This window comes from Hipposideros armiger, unplaced genomic scaffold (genome assembly GCF_001890085.2).
Source record: "Hipposideros armiger isolate ML-2016 unplaced genomic scaffold, ASM189008v1 scaffold_420, whole genome shotgun sequence".
Classification (NCBI taxonomy): Eukaryota; Metazoa; Chordata; class Mammalia; order Chiroptera; family Hipposideridae; genus Hipposideros; species Hipposideros armiger.
In genome coordinates this window covers 23,055-40,368 of record NW_017731770.1, presented here as the reverse complement: position 1 = coordinate 40,368, position 17,314 = coordinate 23,055, and the positions used below count along the sequence as shown (strand labels likewise).

The 17,314-nt window shown below is 33.3% G+C and overlaps 1 protein-coding gene across 3 annotated transcripts in view; it reads right to left on the bottom strand.

The window, feature by feature from the left end:
- Nucleotides 1-17,314, bottom strand: part of EXOC1 (exocyst complex component 1) — a 37,046-nt gene continuing 19,732 nt past the window's right edge. For 2 of the 3 annotated variants that reach the window (XM_019664370.1, XM_019664371.1), the window contains 8 exons: nt 13,668-13,831; nt 13,000-13,107; nt 11,280-11,356; nt 10,529-10,757; nt 6,745-6,928; nt 4,669-4,868; nt 1,861-2,055; nt 1-264 (listed from right to left, as the gene is read on the bottom strand). In XM_019664370.1, coding sequence (XP_019519915.1) covers nt 112-264; nt 1,861-2,055; nt 4,669-4,868; nt 6,745-6,928; nt 10,529-10,757; nt 11,280-11,356; nt 13,000-13,107; nt 13,668-13,831 — 1,310 coding nt within the window. In that variant the 3' untranslated portion in view covers nt 1-111. Of the gene's footprint in view, nt 265-1,860; nt 2,056-4,668; nt 4,869-6,744; nt 6,929-10,528; nt 10,758-11,279; nt 11,357-12,999; nt 13,108-13,667; nt 13,832-15,089; nt 15,135-17,314 lie in introns of all 3 variants that reach the window. The other variant, XM_019664368.1, reaches the window with a different exon arrangement.

Here is a 17,314-nt window from a genome sequence, read left to right as displayed (position 1 = left end):
TTATCTGACATTTAATACTACATAAAATTTCAAGTTTGGGTTCTCAAAATAGTTGCTGATATTTTTGAATAGTGTCTGGTAGACTTGGAGTGCTTTTTTCTTTCATAAGGTTTAGTGGGACTGTGCAATGCTGGAGCAATAATCCAGAATGTCCTGAATAGTGAATTCCATTGTAACACCAGATCCAGGATAACAACGAGCTATCAAACCTTCAAAGTGCTTGTATTGGCGTATAAATTCATCTTGCATAGAGTGCCACACCACCTATTATAAAAATGAAAATAAGTCATTAAATGATGAATGGAAATGATACATAATCAATACGTAGAAATGATATCAAGATATATTCTAAGAATTTAGCAGAGTGTAATTGTTAAAAACATGCATCATAGCTCCTACTAATATGCTAACCTCGAGTATGTTACATCACCACTCCATACCTCCAGTTCCTCATCTATAAACTGGGGTAGTAATACCTTCCTCATAAGTTTCTTGTGAGGATTAAATGAGTGAATGTATGTAAAGTGCATAGAACAGTGTGTGACACAGTAAGCACTCACTACATTTTAGCTATTATTATATCTACTACAATATCTGACACAGATGTGGAGATGCACAATTATGCATGGAACTAAGACTAGTGATTAAATGAAATGTAATAGTTAATGCTTAAATTTTATTTCAAACGAAAGTTTAAAAATTTCTTCATCAAAAATTGATGATGCAAAACACTGCTTGATGCCATGGCAGACACCAAGATGAGACAGACGGGTTATCTGTAATCTCGCAGTGGAAATATGCAGACAGCCATTAAGACAGAATCTGATACATACACTAACATATTAGCTAATACTAATAGGTGACATTTATTGACGTTTACCTGTATCAGCACAGTACAAAGTGTTTTATGTGTATATTATCTTATCTAAGTCTCATGACAACCTGGTGAGGTAGGGTACTACAATCATTATCCCTATCTAACAGTTGAAGGAATGTATTTTTCCAGGATTTTTCCTAGTAAACCCCAAACTTTACAAATCCAAAATTCCTGTCAAGTTAAGCCTAAACAGTATTACATTTTTTTTGCTTTTCATCTTTTAATGGTATTTCTTCCACCTGGAATACCTCTCCTCCTACTTTATCTGTTAAATTACTATCTGACTTTCAGAGGCTAACACAAATGTAACATCCCACCAAAAGGCTTTGATGATGCTGAAATCAGAATTATTCTCACTTACTCTGGGCCTTTTCATATATAAAGGTTTATAAAGGATAATGGCTCAATATGGGGTTTAAATCTGGCTCTACCATCCATTAGCTATGGGATCTTGGTCTTACTACTCCACCTCTCTAAGGTTTGATTTTCTCATCTATAACATGGCAATGACAATAGTAGTGTCTACTGCACCAGAAAGGTATTATTTCCACGTTTCAAATAATGAAATTGAGGCTCAGAAAGGTTAACTAACTTGCCCAAAGTCATGCAGCTTAATCTGGATCCAGATTATGAACCCATTTCTAACTCCAACCCCCATGATGAGAATCAGTACCCTGTACTATACTATTATATTCCATTTACTTACTCCCCTCAGTTCTAAACAAAACAAAACAAAACAAAACTCATCCTCAAACAAAAGAAGAGCAACTTAATAAATAAATAAAATAGCAATATACAATAAACAGGAATAGCCATATAAACTTATATAAATATTATTCCTTTCTTCCTCAGAATTCATTAATCTAGTCTATACATCCTGCACTAAAATTAGAAAACCTGTAGCATTTCTAGAGGAATATTTTGTGAAAAAGCAATATATGTAAAGATGTTCAATCTAGGATAGTTAAAAGAACTAAGCATACCTGAAGTAAGTTCTCCTCTTCGCACAAATGTTTATCAACCTTCTTGTAGAGGTTATCTAGACCTTTCTTCACTTCCTTTCCAGGATACTCTTTAATAACTTTACGAAGTTCTTGTTTGTTAAATGCAAGCTGATAGCTTACTTCCTCCTCTCTTATTCCCTGTGCTACACGAGCTTCAACACCTTCAAAGAAATGCTTCAAAGAAATGAAAAGATATAATGGCTAAGAAGAGCTTTTATTTTCATTTAAATTAAAAAAAAAATCTGACTATAAAATAGTATATATATTCACTATGTAAAAACTAAATAATGTGTAAAAGTATAAAGGATAAAATAACAGTCATGATAAAATAACAATGATCTATTATACTACTCAGATATCCACAGTTAACATTTCACGTGTCCTTCTAGTCTTTTGATGTGTGAGTATGTAAATGAGATTATAATTTTCTATGTTGTATTTTCCATTTAATATTTTGGTTTTTTTCAAAGTATAAATTTTAATGACTGCATTATATTCTATCCAATGACTGAACTACAATTTATTTATTCATTGCTCCAGTATTGGATATTTAATATTTTTCACTTGGCAAAATCTATTCAGATTAAAAAAAAAATCTATTATAAATACAATTGCCATAAATATCTTTTGTACATAAGTATTTACCCACATTACTTTCCAGCATATATTTCTAAGACTGTAATTCCTCAGTTGAGGAGTATATATTCTGAGGATTCTTCATATATACAAATTGCTTCCAAGAAGAGTTCAATCAATTTATATTTCTGTCAACAGTATATGAGACTACTATCTTATCATATATACTATCATCAGCATTATCCCAATTAAAAAATAATCATTGCCATTTTAATGAGTAAGAGATTTATTTGTTGTTTTATTTCACAATTTTGGGCTACAAATGAAGTTAACCTGCTTTTTGTATGTTTAGTAGTATATTCAGAACCCTTGCCTATTTATAAATTAAGATATTAGTGCTTTTCTTATTGATTTTAAAAAGATCTTTTATATTAAATGTACTATTGTATTGGTACAAATATTCTTCTCAGGTTGTTTTTTAAGAATATATATATTATATATGTTTATATATAGAAAATGTACTTATATATATATATTTGGGGGGGTCTTGGTTTTTTTTATTAAATTTATTGGGGTGACATTGGTTAGTAAAATTATATAGGTTTCAAGTGTACATTTCTATAATATATCATCTATATATTATGTTGTATGTTCACTACCCAGAGTCAGTTCTCCTTCCATCACTATAGACACAGACAACAGTTTGTTTTTGTTTGTTTTAATTAAAGTTTATTGGGGTGACAATTGTTAGTAAAGTTACGTAGGTTTCAGGTGTACAATTCTGTAATACATCATTTATATGGGTAGTTTATTTGTTTTCTTAATATGCAGTTTTATTGATTGGAATGCCTTTATTTGAGCACTATACAATGATTTAATACTGACAAGCCAAATCCCTTCTCATTTCTTAGCAAGTGTTATTTGTTTATTCTTCATTAACTTTTCTTTTTGGTAATTTTTTTGACAAGTCTATTTCTAGAGATTCAAAATTTTTGTTTTAATACAAACTTATAATTGTTTACTATGACACACAGGAAATAAATTGTTTTTGGATATATTTAATTTGAATCCTAACACTTTACCAGAGACGAATAATTTCAGCATATTATATAGAGATAATTATAATTTTGGCTCTTTTCTATATCTCTTATTTATGTTTTAGGTCTTATTACATTGCCTAGAGCTTCCATAACAATGTTAAATAAAGGATCTAGCAACGTTTCTGGTTTAAATTTGATTTCAAAAGGAATGACTCTGATGTTACAATTAAGTATCATATAACTTTAGGGCTCAGACAGACCTTTTATCCTAAAGGAATATCTGACCTTAAGTTTTATAAAGAATTGGTTCTGCATTTGATTAAATGTCTTTTATACATTTCTCTGAATTATTGACACATACATATTTTTTATTTCACTCAAATTTCAAGTTAAAAACTTATATACATGACTAATCACATTGTGGACAAAGTCTGTTTGAAGAGTCCATTTATGCATCTACAGTAAGTCTTCATGTCATGGATAGGTTCTGCGGTTAAGTGAAACAGTGCCTAATGAAAACCATTTTTACCATAGTCTGAGTGACATAAACAAAAGTTAAATTCCTGGCATCTCATCAATGTTACAACAAAACCACATTGAATGAAACAACGTTATTAGAAGACTTACTATACTATGTTGCAAAGTTTTCTAAAACCATCATTTCTTAATTTTAATGACTGGACTTGCTCTGGGCAATCATTCAAGTTAGAAAAGGAAAGTGCAATGAACAAAACAATTTTTGGTTTTTCTTTTATCTTGATAAAGTTTCAAAATCTTCTTCTGAACTAGGGATAAAGATTGGCCATTTATGAGGTAAGAAAACAGAAAGTCTGCTATAATGGAAAAGCCTAATCCAGGGTTCATCCCCTGGCTTTGCTACTTGCCAGTTACAACTTCAAGCACATTCTCTTACTTGCAGTTTCTTCATTCGTAAAACAGGGATATTATCTTAACCCATCACTGTTTACAAGAACTTAAAAAAACAATGCACACAGAGCACTTAGCAGTGTCTTGGCACACTGGCAGCTTTAGTAACTGAGTCCCTCCTTCCCTATCCTCCTGCATCATACATGAGCAAATTTAGGATCAATGTCTGTTGTGTTATTCATATATGAACATTTGTATATGTGTTCAAAACCAGGGAAAATATGCTAAATGAAAATATACTTACATTTAGTTTTTCAAGAGGTTGTCCTAAAGAGTAAATCACATAAGACTGAAGGTGATCTGTGTATTTTTGTTTGGCTTCTTTCTTTTCAGCCTCTAGACATGAGATTTTCAAACGAGAAAGTGTTGCAAAAATATGGTGAAAGTTTTCCATCATCACTACATCTCTAGGGGTCTTCTGGCTTTCATTTGCTACTTTTTCCACTAAATCAAAACAGAAGAAAATATAATAACACCGTAATATAAGCATGGCCATATTTAGCTATAAAAATATTTCCATGATCTTTTTCATTTTCAAGTTTAAGAAGTAAGCGCATTACTGGACTTTAGATCCACCTAAACGTAATTAAAAAAAATCAGTCTAAAACGGTTGCATATATATATATATATATATATATATATATATATATAAAATATACACACACACACACACATATATATATATATATACACATACATATATATATGAAAACTTAGTACATAATAAAGGCGGCTTTTCAAATCAGTGGGGAAAATGATGAATTATTCAGAATGTGTTAGGAAAACCAGCTGGTCCTTTTGAATACATTAAATTTGGATTCCTATTTCACATCTTTCAGCGAAACAAATTCTAAATTGCTCGAGTACTTAAATAGCAAATAAATAAATAAATACAATCATAAGTACTAAGGAAAAATAAAGCTAATTAAAAAATAATTTTGTGATAGTATAACCTTTCTCCAAATGGTCCACAACTTAGAAGTCATAAAGGGAAAGGTAGATAAATTTGACATAAAATTTGAAAGCTCTTGCATGAAAAAACATACCAAAAGCAAAATAAATTTTCAGCCTGCTAGGCTGACAAAGATTAAAATGATTGATAATACCTAGTAATCTTCAGCACTGATGCGGATGTGATAGAAACTTTCACCAACTGCTCATAGCACTGAACTGGTATTACCTCTCTGTATGGCAATTTGGCAAAAGCCTTGAGATATACACAAACCTTTTAACCCAGTAATTCCATTTCTAGTAATTTACCCTAAGGAAGTTATTGGACAGGTATACAAAAATATATGCAAGAAACTGGAAACAAACTAAAAGCCTACTATTAATAGAAGATTTGGTAAATAAATAATGATGCATGGAATACAATGCAATCATTAAAAATGATTATGATTATCTATATTCATTGATAAGACTTGGATTATAGTCTAGCAGGTTCCAAAATGGTGTGTGAGGTATGATAAAAATTTTATATTAGAGAACATACACATATAATATGCACATTTAAAGAGAGAGAGAGACATATTGAAAAGTTTGGTAGGATAAAAATTAAATGTTATCTCTGCATGATGAGATTATAAATTACCTGATTTTAAAAATCTGTTTTCTGATTTTTGGGGTTGTAAAATGAGTATATGTTATGTTACAATCAGAAAAAGCAAAGCTACTTTGAATTTTAAAAGAAATATTAATCATACAAACATTCAATCATGTAATTTATCTATCCCTTAGACCTGCTGCCACTGAAAGTATGTTACATGTAAATTGGTGAGATAATTCCACTTCCTGTCATTTTTTTAGCTTTTAAAATTCCTGAATATATGCAATCAGATCATTTATTTCAAATTAAATGACACATCAATGCTGTTTCTGTAACTTAATTGTGGTATGTGACACAGGAAGACAGTGAATTATAGTATTTTAGCATTAATCTACTTCATGTGACAGATATGAAAACTGAGGCCTAAAGAAGTGAATTGATTTGCTTATGGTTACACAGGCATCACAGCCTAGCATCTCCAGAAGACTCTTGCTAAAATAAAATACAAATATAATCTGCAAGGTCATTTTTGTGTTTAAAAAAATGAATTAAATTTTGGATAGTAATAAGCCCATATGAACTCTAAAATATAAGTGGTTCCTGATAATTATGAATGGGTTTTATACCTGCTTGTTTTTCAAATTTAAGAAATCTTTAATTTCTGAACACTTAAAAAAGACTTTAGAGTATGAAAAATAATAAACACATATGCCTCCCAACTTCCAAGATACAAGAAATAATAAAAACAACCAGCCAAAAAATTCAAAAGCTTACCATTAACAAATACTCCTCTGATAAGTTTAGTATATGCTTTATCTAGATCTCCACGACGCTCAGCATTTTTAAAGATTGATTCTGCAAGTCCAGCAAATTCTTCAAATTCAGCAACAAATGGAAGAATTCCTACTTTACTCTTCTTTGAGATCTTTACTTCTTCCATTTGCCTTATTTGATTACTCTAAAGTTAGGCAGAAAGCGAGGGAGAGAAATAGCTGAGCAACTTAAAAACCACATGTAATTACAACCAAATGTATATATATCATAGGAGGACAGAATTTAGTATCTAGAACATTCTAGATGTTTACTAATTAAAGATTAATACAATAGTGAAAACTAAGAAAAACTACTCCTATACATTAAAAAATACATATATTTAAGAAAATTAAATCATGGGAAAAAAAATCCAAATTATTTTAAACAAGAAGTAATCAAGATCTGTGAACCTTGTCTTTGTCCAAAGTAAAAACAACCAATAAACATTTTTATCAATTATGAAAGATAAATACAAGGCAATTGCCCATTTTGGGGCACAGCTGAGAAGCACACACACAGGGCCTCTCCAGGTCACTTCTGGTTGGTGGCCACATGGCAATGTTTGAGAACCACAGACATTTCCAATTCTCACGAGCCTAAAATGTTTGGATAGACAAGTTCTGTATTTTTGGGTGTGAGAACAGAGAGGGAGAACAGGCATTTCTACTATGGATTTGCATTGCATTGTCTTCCATGCACCTATTTATTCATTACTTATTCTAAATTACTTCAGCAAAATGGTTGTGCATGACAGTGACAGTGCAAAAGGGATGTTTTGTGTAGACAGAATCTAGACATTTGGGTTCAAACAGATCCATGGATTCAATTATGGTTCTGTGTACTTCTCAGGGGGTTTAGATCTATTAGCTGTAAGAATTACACTGCCAAACACTGTGGGATCATTTTCAACTTCTACCTAAAATTTCATTGTGTTCAGATTTTCGGGGTATAACCTGAAAACCATATGACACGTGGATTAGAAAAGGAATTATTTAGGCTACAGGTATTAGTATAAGAAAGCCCTGTGAGTACTGTCAACCATTTCGTATTATCTTTACAACCATTCCACTTCATCAGTATTGGTTACTGTGAGGAGGAAAAATGGATGCTGTAGAGAAGGCAGTGGAACCCGGCTGTCGGGGATATGAATGCTAGCTCCATTACTTTTTAGCTGTTGACCTGGGGAAAGTAACATAGCCTCTCAGAGCATCTACCTTTTGTGGGAGGGAGGAGATTGTGAGGATGAGATGAGATATGTGTACAAAGTGCTAGACCAGTGCCTCGTACACAGTAAGCACGGATTTGTGAATGCCGGTCTATTGGTATTAAGCTACATGAAGATTGTTGTTTTGTGTCATTTAAATGCACAGGATATAATTATAGTCTGCATATACATGAATATTAATAGGAAATGTTCTAAATGACAGCTGTCTTCTCTGGCTTTGTAACCAGTAAATGGCTCATTTGAAAAAGAGCCATCAGCAAACTATATCTGACAAAAGTAAATTTCCAGCTGATCTGCCAAATCATACTGCCATCACCATAAGGACGTGGATGTTATTCAGTGTTTAAAACTACAACTTTGATGCTAGCCACATATCACTATATTACTTGTCCATCTTTTTGTCCATGGCAATTTAACCAAACCATATCATTTTCAAAGGTTTAAGAGTACGTACAAATCCACATCCCTATAGTGTGAGGAATCCTGAAAAGCAAATTAAGTGTACTTAAGAAATACTATACTGGACTGCAGGGTCCGGGTTGGTAGTACTTGATGTGTCCATTACTTTCTAATTTTAGCTCTATCTTGGGCTAGGCTAGCTGTTTTAGCCCTGTTCCCTGAAGAATACCAGACACTTCTGGCTTGGCCACCAGATGAGAGTCAAACTCAGGCACTCTCTCTTTCATTTTCTGCAGCCATCTGACATTCATACTTTTGGCTCAAGACACACAGACCTATTCACTACTTTTCAAGGTATGTCCTAGGTCCTGATCTTGTCCCAAATACCAAAGCATATAACACTTACTGAGCACACACAATCTACCAGACACTGTGAGAAGATGTGAGTTAAAATAAGAGACAAGAATGACAGGCAGAAGAGACCATCCTTCCCTTTAGTGACAAAAGGTAGATCCACGGAATACACACAATTTACAAGAAAATATGAATTTATACCTTTGTCTAGGTTAATTTTACTTTGTTTCTCCAGTGCCCTGTCTTGAGGGTAACATGAATATTCTTTAGTCAACTATTATTAATTACTATTACTATTACTATCACCACCACCACCACAACCACCACCATTATGAGCTATCAGTTAGTAAGCTCTTATTTTGTGCCAGGCAATGTGCTAAGTACTTAATTTGAACCCACGTCTATATCTACTTGACACTACATCCCTATGCTTTTTTTTTTTTTGTGCTTTTTTTTTAAGCTGAGCCATCCTGCCACCTGTTGGCAGCTCAGTGGCAGCTCAGCTCGGGCTGGGACTCGAACTGCTGTTGCTCAGAGCTCGCACACTTGAGCGAGCTCTTAACCAACTGAGCCGCTTGGCCAGCCCTTACATCCCTATGCTTTTAACAATCATGTTCTACTGGGTTGAGAGGTATTATATAAAGTTATATTTTACTGATAAAAGCAACAAAGCCTTCATATTCTGGAAATGTATAGTGTCCTCATGATTTAGTGTTTCAGCTATGTCACGTTGGATTCATCTTAGTCTTTGGTAGCTCTTCCTTTTTCTTTTGGCTATAAGCTTGTCTGACCTTCCAGGTTTATCATCATCCTTGGAGAAGGTGGGGGAGGGAAGAAGATAACTCTTAAATGGTCAAATTTCATGGTATTTCAAGTACCAAGTGAAATCATTTGGTAGTGAAGGAAGGTTAACAAGCCTATTGAGGTGACATTTAAGTTTCTATAGTGGACATAGGTTGCTTTTTTTCTTTCAAACACTCAATAAGTTTTATTTTTTGAAAAGTATAAAAAATGACATGGGTTTTAATTGCCCTTAATATTTTTATCTACCATTATTCTATGGATGTTCAAGAGCTAAATATAACTTAAAGGTTACATAAGATAAATAATATTCAAGATACATATCTACTTTTACATACTAAGTACGTTAATTAAAAAAAACAAAAAACTTTTTTAGAACATGGCCCAGCCCAATTCATACCTAACAAGCTTACCAAAACCTAATGGACAAAAATAAAGTTGTTAATGATTTTCTTTTCCTATTAGAAGGAGGAAAATGATGATTGCTGGAAGTTATTATAAAAAAAGTCTTAAAATAAAGCAATATTATTAATTAAAGCTATTAAACATAAACAAATTAAATAGTTTAAACAATTAAAATAATCTAATTATTAACTTTCCTATTAGAGTATATTAAAAGAAGAACAAAAATAAATCCAAAAGATAGTTTCAATTGTTTCATTAAATCTATGGTCACTAATCAATTAACTGAGATTTATCTAGTAGATCTCTTAAGCAGCTGCAGTCTCTATGCCACCTACTGCAGAACTTGCCAAGATTCACAATGTAGAAGGGACGCTAAATGGCACAGTATCACCCACCCACCTCTGTTCACATACGTTCTAGTCAACACCCTGCTTCAAGGCTTTGGGGGATGGGAACAGTAGGTCTCCCACAGCAAAGCTGGAAATCTCTTGATTTAAATACATTTACCTATTTTTTGCAATGACTAGAATTCTAAGGGCTTGTTTTTTTTTTTAAACTTACAATGCATTTGTCAAAGTTCCTTTTGATAGTCACCAAAACATTTCCCAATGTAGTGCTCAGAAAAGAAGCAGGGTCCACATTTTGTGCAGTCCACACATGATGACTCATTTTGACCAGCATGTAAAGGGAATTGAAGCTATCAATTTTATCTCCTAATGCAATTAGGTTGTTCAATTCTGGCTCAATGCAGCGAAATATTTTAGTCATCATTTGGCGGATCATATCTTTCCTGTTCAGAAAACATACAAAATATAGTAATTACAAGCTTCAAGCGTATTCATCTTTAACTTTAATCCACTATATATATACAAAATGATTAACATATGATATTTCCATTTATAAAAGTCCGAATACGATGAACTAATTATTCTACACTGGTTTCCCATATAAACATATTTTCTGAAGTTAAGTTTTATCACTCCAAATAACTGTCATTTGTAAAGGAGGATCCTGAAATGTGCTTTGTGATTTCCAAGAAATACATGGCAATTCAAATGCTATTTCCCACCAGCAAGCCTCAAAATTGATTGCATTTTTTTGTGATGACTAGAGCAAAGAGCTGTAGAGTCACCCAACAGGACCTATTTTAATTCAGTAAGATGTTCAGTGGGACACTGGATGCACACGTCGGTGCTCTGCGGGCTGTCAGGTTACTGAGAGCCATCTGGACTCACTGAGCTGCACTCCTCTATGCTCAATGTGAAGTTTATTTTTCCCCCCAAATAAACAATAGACAGTAGCAAACACATACTCAGATGAAACAGGCAGTGGTGTGCCTGAATTATGTGGCCGTGATAATCCTCCTCCATCAAGGTCATCTGCTTCAGTCTGTAAAAATTATTCAGGTACTTTACATAATAAAAGACCAACAATTTGACTAGTTTATATAGCAAAAGCCTGCTCAGTCTTATAATGCCTAGGAGAGACTACATTATGAAAAATAATGATTTTAAAGGTAGTATTACCGATAAAACGATATAATTTAGTATGCTATTTAAGAATTTTCATGAAATGCTTTGTTCTTAGATTTTATCAGAGAATTATTGGGGGGTGAGAAGCTGTGTTTGTATGTGTGCACATGAAGGGAAAGTGGGGAGAGAGAAGGTACAGGAGCCTGGCAGGGAGGTGGGAATGGGAGGGCAGCTCAACAAAAAACAGACAATATCGAGAAACAACTTTCAATAGAGAATTTTAAAAATTAAAGAAATCTCAGTAATCATGCTAAAACTTTGCCATTTAAAAAATGCTATCAAAAATTCTTGGGCCGGCCGAGTGGCGCGAGGGTTAAGAACTGGTTTGGGACGCCAGAGGACCCCGGTTCGGATCCCACATATGAGGGCCAGTGACACTGCCCTCCACAGCTAAGATGCTCAACCTGGAGCTGGGCTGCTGTGAGTCGCCGGCGACGGCATAGGCTGCAGACCTGTGGCAGTGGGTTGCCATGGGCTACCGTGTGTAGCCAGCAGCCAGCGTGAGCGGCCAGCAGCCACAGTGAGCGGCCGTCCAGAAGCCAGCGACTGATCTGCCTTGCCCGGGAAGAGCGCAATGATGGTGCCAGCTTGGGCCAATGAAGCAACATCCTCCACAACTAGACTGAAGAACAAAACGACAGCAATTTGTCTGTTCCCCTTCCCCCAATTCCCCAGCACTGTTCCCTTCCTCCCAATACCCCAATAAAAATCTTAAAAAAAAAAAATTCTTACAGAAGCTAGGAAGTAAGAAAATTTACTACCACCACCATCTACAACATGTCCTCAACCATTTGAGATAATTTTCTCATTCATTTTATGACTGCTTTTTATATGTTGGTTCTCTTTTTAAAGATGACCTTAAATTTTAAAATTGCTTTATTTGTATTGAACCTTTTAAGTCCTTTAAAATATTGTAGCAAATTTTTCATTTTATTTTTTTATATTTTTGCCACCTGAGAGGAATACTGAATGGGCATTACTCTATCCACTGCACAGATGAGGAAACTGGGAATTAAATAATTGGTTTAAGGTCTCATATCTAGTTATTAACAAAATCATAGAAAGATTTAAGCCCTCACCCTTCTTTCCCTCTCTTTGTTTTTCTTTTTCTTTTTGCTAGACCATGGTATATACACTCAAACATCAAACATATTTTTTGGGAAAAATTATATTTTTTCTTGCCGACTACTAAAATAATGCCAAAATAGCTTTTTAAATACATTTTTTTTTTTTGCAAAGTAAATTCAGACATTCCCCTCCCTGCCTCAGTAATTTAGAGAATGTTTAGGCCTAAGGCAGTCTGGAATATTAAATTAGATGCACAAATTCTAACTATCACTGTTTTTATTATCTTGTGGTATGACAAAATTATTTTAAAAGTCCTTACATCATTAATTCTTTCATTTTCTGATCTGATATTGAAATTGTGACAACATATTCATCAGGCTAATTATGCCACAGATCATAAATACTAGCCAATAAAATAAATATGAGGCATACCATAGTTCCAGGCATACTCTGATGTTGCTGTAGTTTGAAAAATTTACTTATGAAGTCCTGTTCTGCTAGACACAGGGGCTCCAGTTCACTTAGTACCTGTTCAAAGATCTGAAGAAGACTAAAATGAAAGAACTGTACCAAATAATTAAAATAACATTTCACATTTAATTCACTTTTATGCAGGGACCATAAATGCTTTATCCATAATCACAATGGAATCCCCAAAACAAACTCTTCCAAGATTGACAGGACAAAGCAGTATTATCAAGCCAGAACGTACCTAAAATAAAACTCACAACAATTATTCACTTGAAATCTGGAAAGAGGAACACAGAGATAAACTTTTTAAGCTTATTTAATGCATCACAGAGAACAGTTTAGCTTCACAAAAGCTGTTATTTCCTCTTTACTTTGCAGCTGCTCAAAGAATTAGATTTGAGATACAAGTATTTTATGATTTCTAACAAATTTTAATAAAGCTATAATGCCATGTAATTGAAATTCACACTTTACTTGCCATTTGACTAGCATTTTTTTAAGATTCAGAATTGGAAAGTAATATGTGGTTAATTGACAGAGAATAAATCTTTGAACACACTTAAACCAATAATGAACTGCTGTTAGGAAACTAATATTAATGTTTAAGAAATACCTGTTATTTTATTTACCTTATCAAATTTGGTTCTGTCGGCAACATCGAGATCAGAGGCAGACATGTTTCCCATATCCAGCAAGGAAGACGACTGAGATCTGCGATTTCCTGAACTCTGAACACTGAGTTTATTTAGACTAGAAGTAGATCCAGTTAATTTCCCAGAACTTCCATGAAGACCTAGAAATAATAAAACTTTGAAAGTCGTGACCTTCGGGAATAAACGGTTCAGAGCATCACTCAGGGTTACCTTCCACTGTCTTGGTCTTCCAGGGCTCTTTCTAGTTAGGGCACAAGTCTACCACATAGGACAGGCTGTAGAGTGTCCTTTTCTTTCGTTAACATTTGTGTCCTATTCCTGGGCATGCTGTAAGGAGTCTTGAAACTCCACGGATCTATAGAGAAGGACTGAAAGGGATCTTAAAGATCACACAATCTATGCCCTGTCCAGTCTCATCATAAACATAAAGTTGCCTGATGATATCTCTATTAGACTAAAGTAGATAAGGATTTCTTTCCTATTCAAAACACATGAATATGATGGTCACTGACCCCCTAGTGTATTACCTAATATAATTTTGTTATATTTCTGAAGAAAACTGCCATATCCCAATATTACTAGCCTGCACATATTAGGCTGAACCATATGAAACTGCCAACTCTCGATCATTTTTGCCCTACAAAAAGGTCAAATGCACAAAACTCAACTTAATACATTCCTGAACTCAGAGACTGTTTTTATACTAAGGTAACTGATTAACTACAGTTCTTTAAAAGCTAAACAAAATGAAGAGAAAAAACTCTGAAAACTTGTTATATTAAAATACAACCAAAATGTAACATATCATTACCTATATTAATTTGGGGCATCTGTGTTTAGGTATGAATATAGGTGTCCATCATAGCCATGAAGAAAAATTAGATCAATGTGGCTGGACAATATCCTACATATATTAAGGAATTAAAAGATTCCATTTTTATAAGGAAATGTGATATTTTTATTCAGAATTAAATATAAACAAATTAAAATTCTTTTATTCTTCTTGAGTATCTCTCAGTTAACCTGTATATTTGCTGAAGGTCAGAAGGGACAAATGAAGGTATAATAGGACAATTAAAGACAAACTTTGGTTTCATTACGTAAAATATGACCCTATGTAAAATAATTTTTATAGTTTCTAACCATAGCCTGAAAACAGAAGTGTAATGGTTAAGCCTTTTCATAAATTTCTGGTTACCCACTGTATATTTTTAACTATGTTACATATTTCTTTGCTGTAGCCACACCACTACCATCATGTTGGTTTTCTTTCACCAATACCTGACAACTCTGAACAATCAATATTTTTGGTTTAACTTTTTCAAGACAAATAACTGATTTCTAGACATTAAACAAACATGCATTGAAAATACCTACTAATACACTAAGTATACTCACTCTCTGTTTCCTGTTTGACAGCACTTTCTTTTCGAGGAAGTGTAGCTGTGATGGATTAGGTTGCAAGCATCAAAGACAAAGACAAGTTAATAAACTGCAATTTGCACAAACCATGCACAAGAGGAAGTTAAAGCTCTAGTTTAAAAGACACATGCAAAGAACCATGAGCATCAAGTAACAAGAGGTGCAACACATGTTTAGTTGGTCAGCTACTGTTTGAAATATTATGAGAAAAAACCTTACTAGTCTTTTAATGTATTATTTTTACTCAAATATTCAGATAAAAATATCTATATTTGTAAAATCACCCCATACTTTTAGATGATTGTTTTAAGTTTATGAAGCCGATATATTTAAATTTAAAAGACTGTATTTGCAAGTTTTAGTTTCTGAAGAAAACATGGTTTAAGTAAATCATTTAATATAGTGGAAACTTATTGAATGCAGTTATAGATTTAGACAATAAATACATCAACAATTACGCATTCCCTAAAAGCTCTTAATAGCAATCTCCACTGTACTAAATAATTTTATACTACATCTGATAAAAAATTATATGAGTGGGGTTTTAAAACCATTTCAAAATATCAGGCTGTACTATTTAGTAACTGGCTTTGTGAACACCTGGAATAAAAGGTATATATCAAAATACTGTTTATCAGGAGATGAGTGTATGGAAGGGTAAAGCCGAGAGAACAGGTTTAATAGAGGAATTTGGGCTTTTCTTTTCTTTCCTTTTTTTTTTTTTTTTGGTGGGCCCACTCTGAAATGAGTATCTTTATTGCTTGTACCATACAAATAGGAACTGGAAAGGAATCTGGGCTTTTTAAGGGTCATTTGGCATTCCTTTTATTCTAAAACTTCTCTCTATATAGTATTTATTAGATTAATTACAGAGATCATTTTGTGAAACATTCTAAACTCAAATTAGAAGTTGATGTGAAAGGCAAAGAAAGAAATTATAGAATGAAACAGAAAATTGAAGAACATAACCTAGAAATATTTTAAAACAGATAACAATGTGTCAACCGTCACTGCCAAACTTCAAGAGCCCAAGTACAAGCTACTAATTTGTCACATGAGTGACAGGTATATCTTTCCGGACTTGGCTACCTGAAGCTCAAGGGAATGTGAAAAATAAGGCTAGACATTAAAGAGGCGAGCAAGGATCATGCTGGAGCTACTAGCGGGCTAATCTGAACAGTACCTTCTGGTGGCCTTCAGATGTCACTGTACTAAGTCACCAGTTCCAGAGCAAGGCACAATAGTTTACTTTGTTTTTAGTAGTCAATAAAGAATACAGAATACTACTAGTGCCTATTAACTACAATTTGGGACTCATAATAAAAAGCCTATATTATTTATCAGCAACATGCAACAATATCCAGGTAAACTTTTAAATATCTTTAAATAATCCCTACTGGATATAAACTTCGTGAGGGTGGGGTCTTTGATCATTGTTGCATTCTCAGAACCTAGCATGCTTATTATATAATAGGTAATTAATAAATATTTATTGGATGAATTTCCAACCAGCTGTGAATTCAGTCTTCTAGTCAAGACTCCCTTTGGAATCAACACAATTTTGTAGCTTACCTGAGAAACACAGAATGAAAAATGATTTTGGCATACCATTTTTAAGATTTTGGAATATCAAATGAGAGGCAGTAATTATGTAAATGCATATGTTAATGGACTAAATGTGTGTATGTATTATCTTGTAGAAAGGAAAAATTGGTGATTTTAAAAATAATTAAATTTCCTTTGCCTGCCATTTTATTATGTGTAGTTGCAGAATACAATGGGAAAAAAAACCACCAAAATAACAATCTTGGGGAGAAAATTCCATGCCTCTGAGGATATCAAAGTAAAGCTATTAATCAAAAAAGACCTTATCACAGAGAAAAGATGATTTACTGGCATTTTAACATTATTTTGAATTATCTGAACTAAGTAGATGGTAAAAACTTGAGTCCAGAGTGGTTCAAAACAGAGTATTTTCCTTAATCTCTATGACTATGCTGACTATACAGTTTACTTTTATAAAATATATCCAATCTGACTTTCTATAGCATATATGATCCAGCATTTTTCAGAGAAAATAAAAAAATGACCATATTTAAATATTATTTATAATTACTAATTTTGATTCTTTAAGAAGTTATCCTTTTGGGCCGGCCGAGTGGCGCGTTGGTTAAGAACTCGCTTGGGATGCCAGAGGGCCC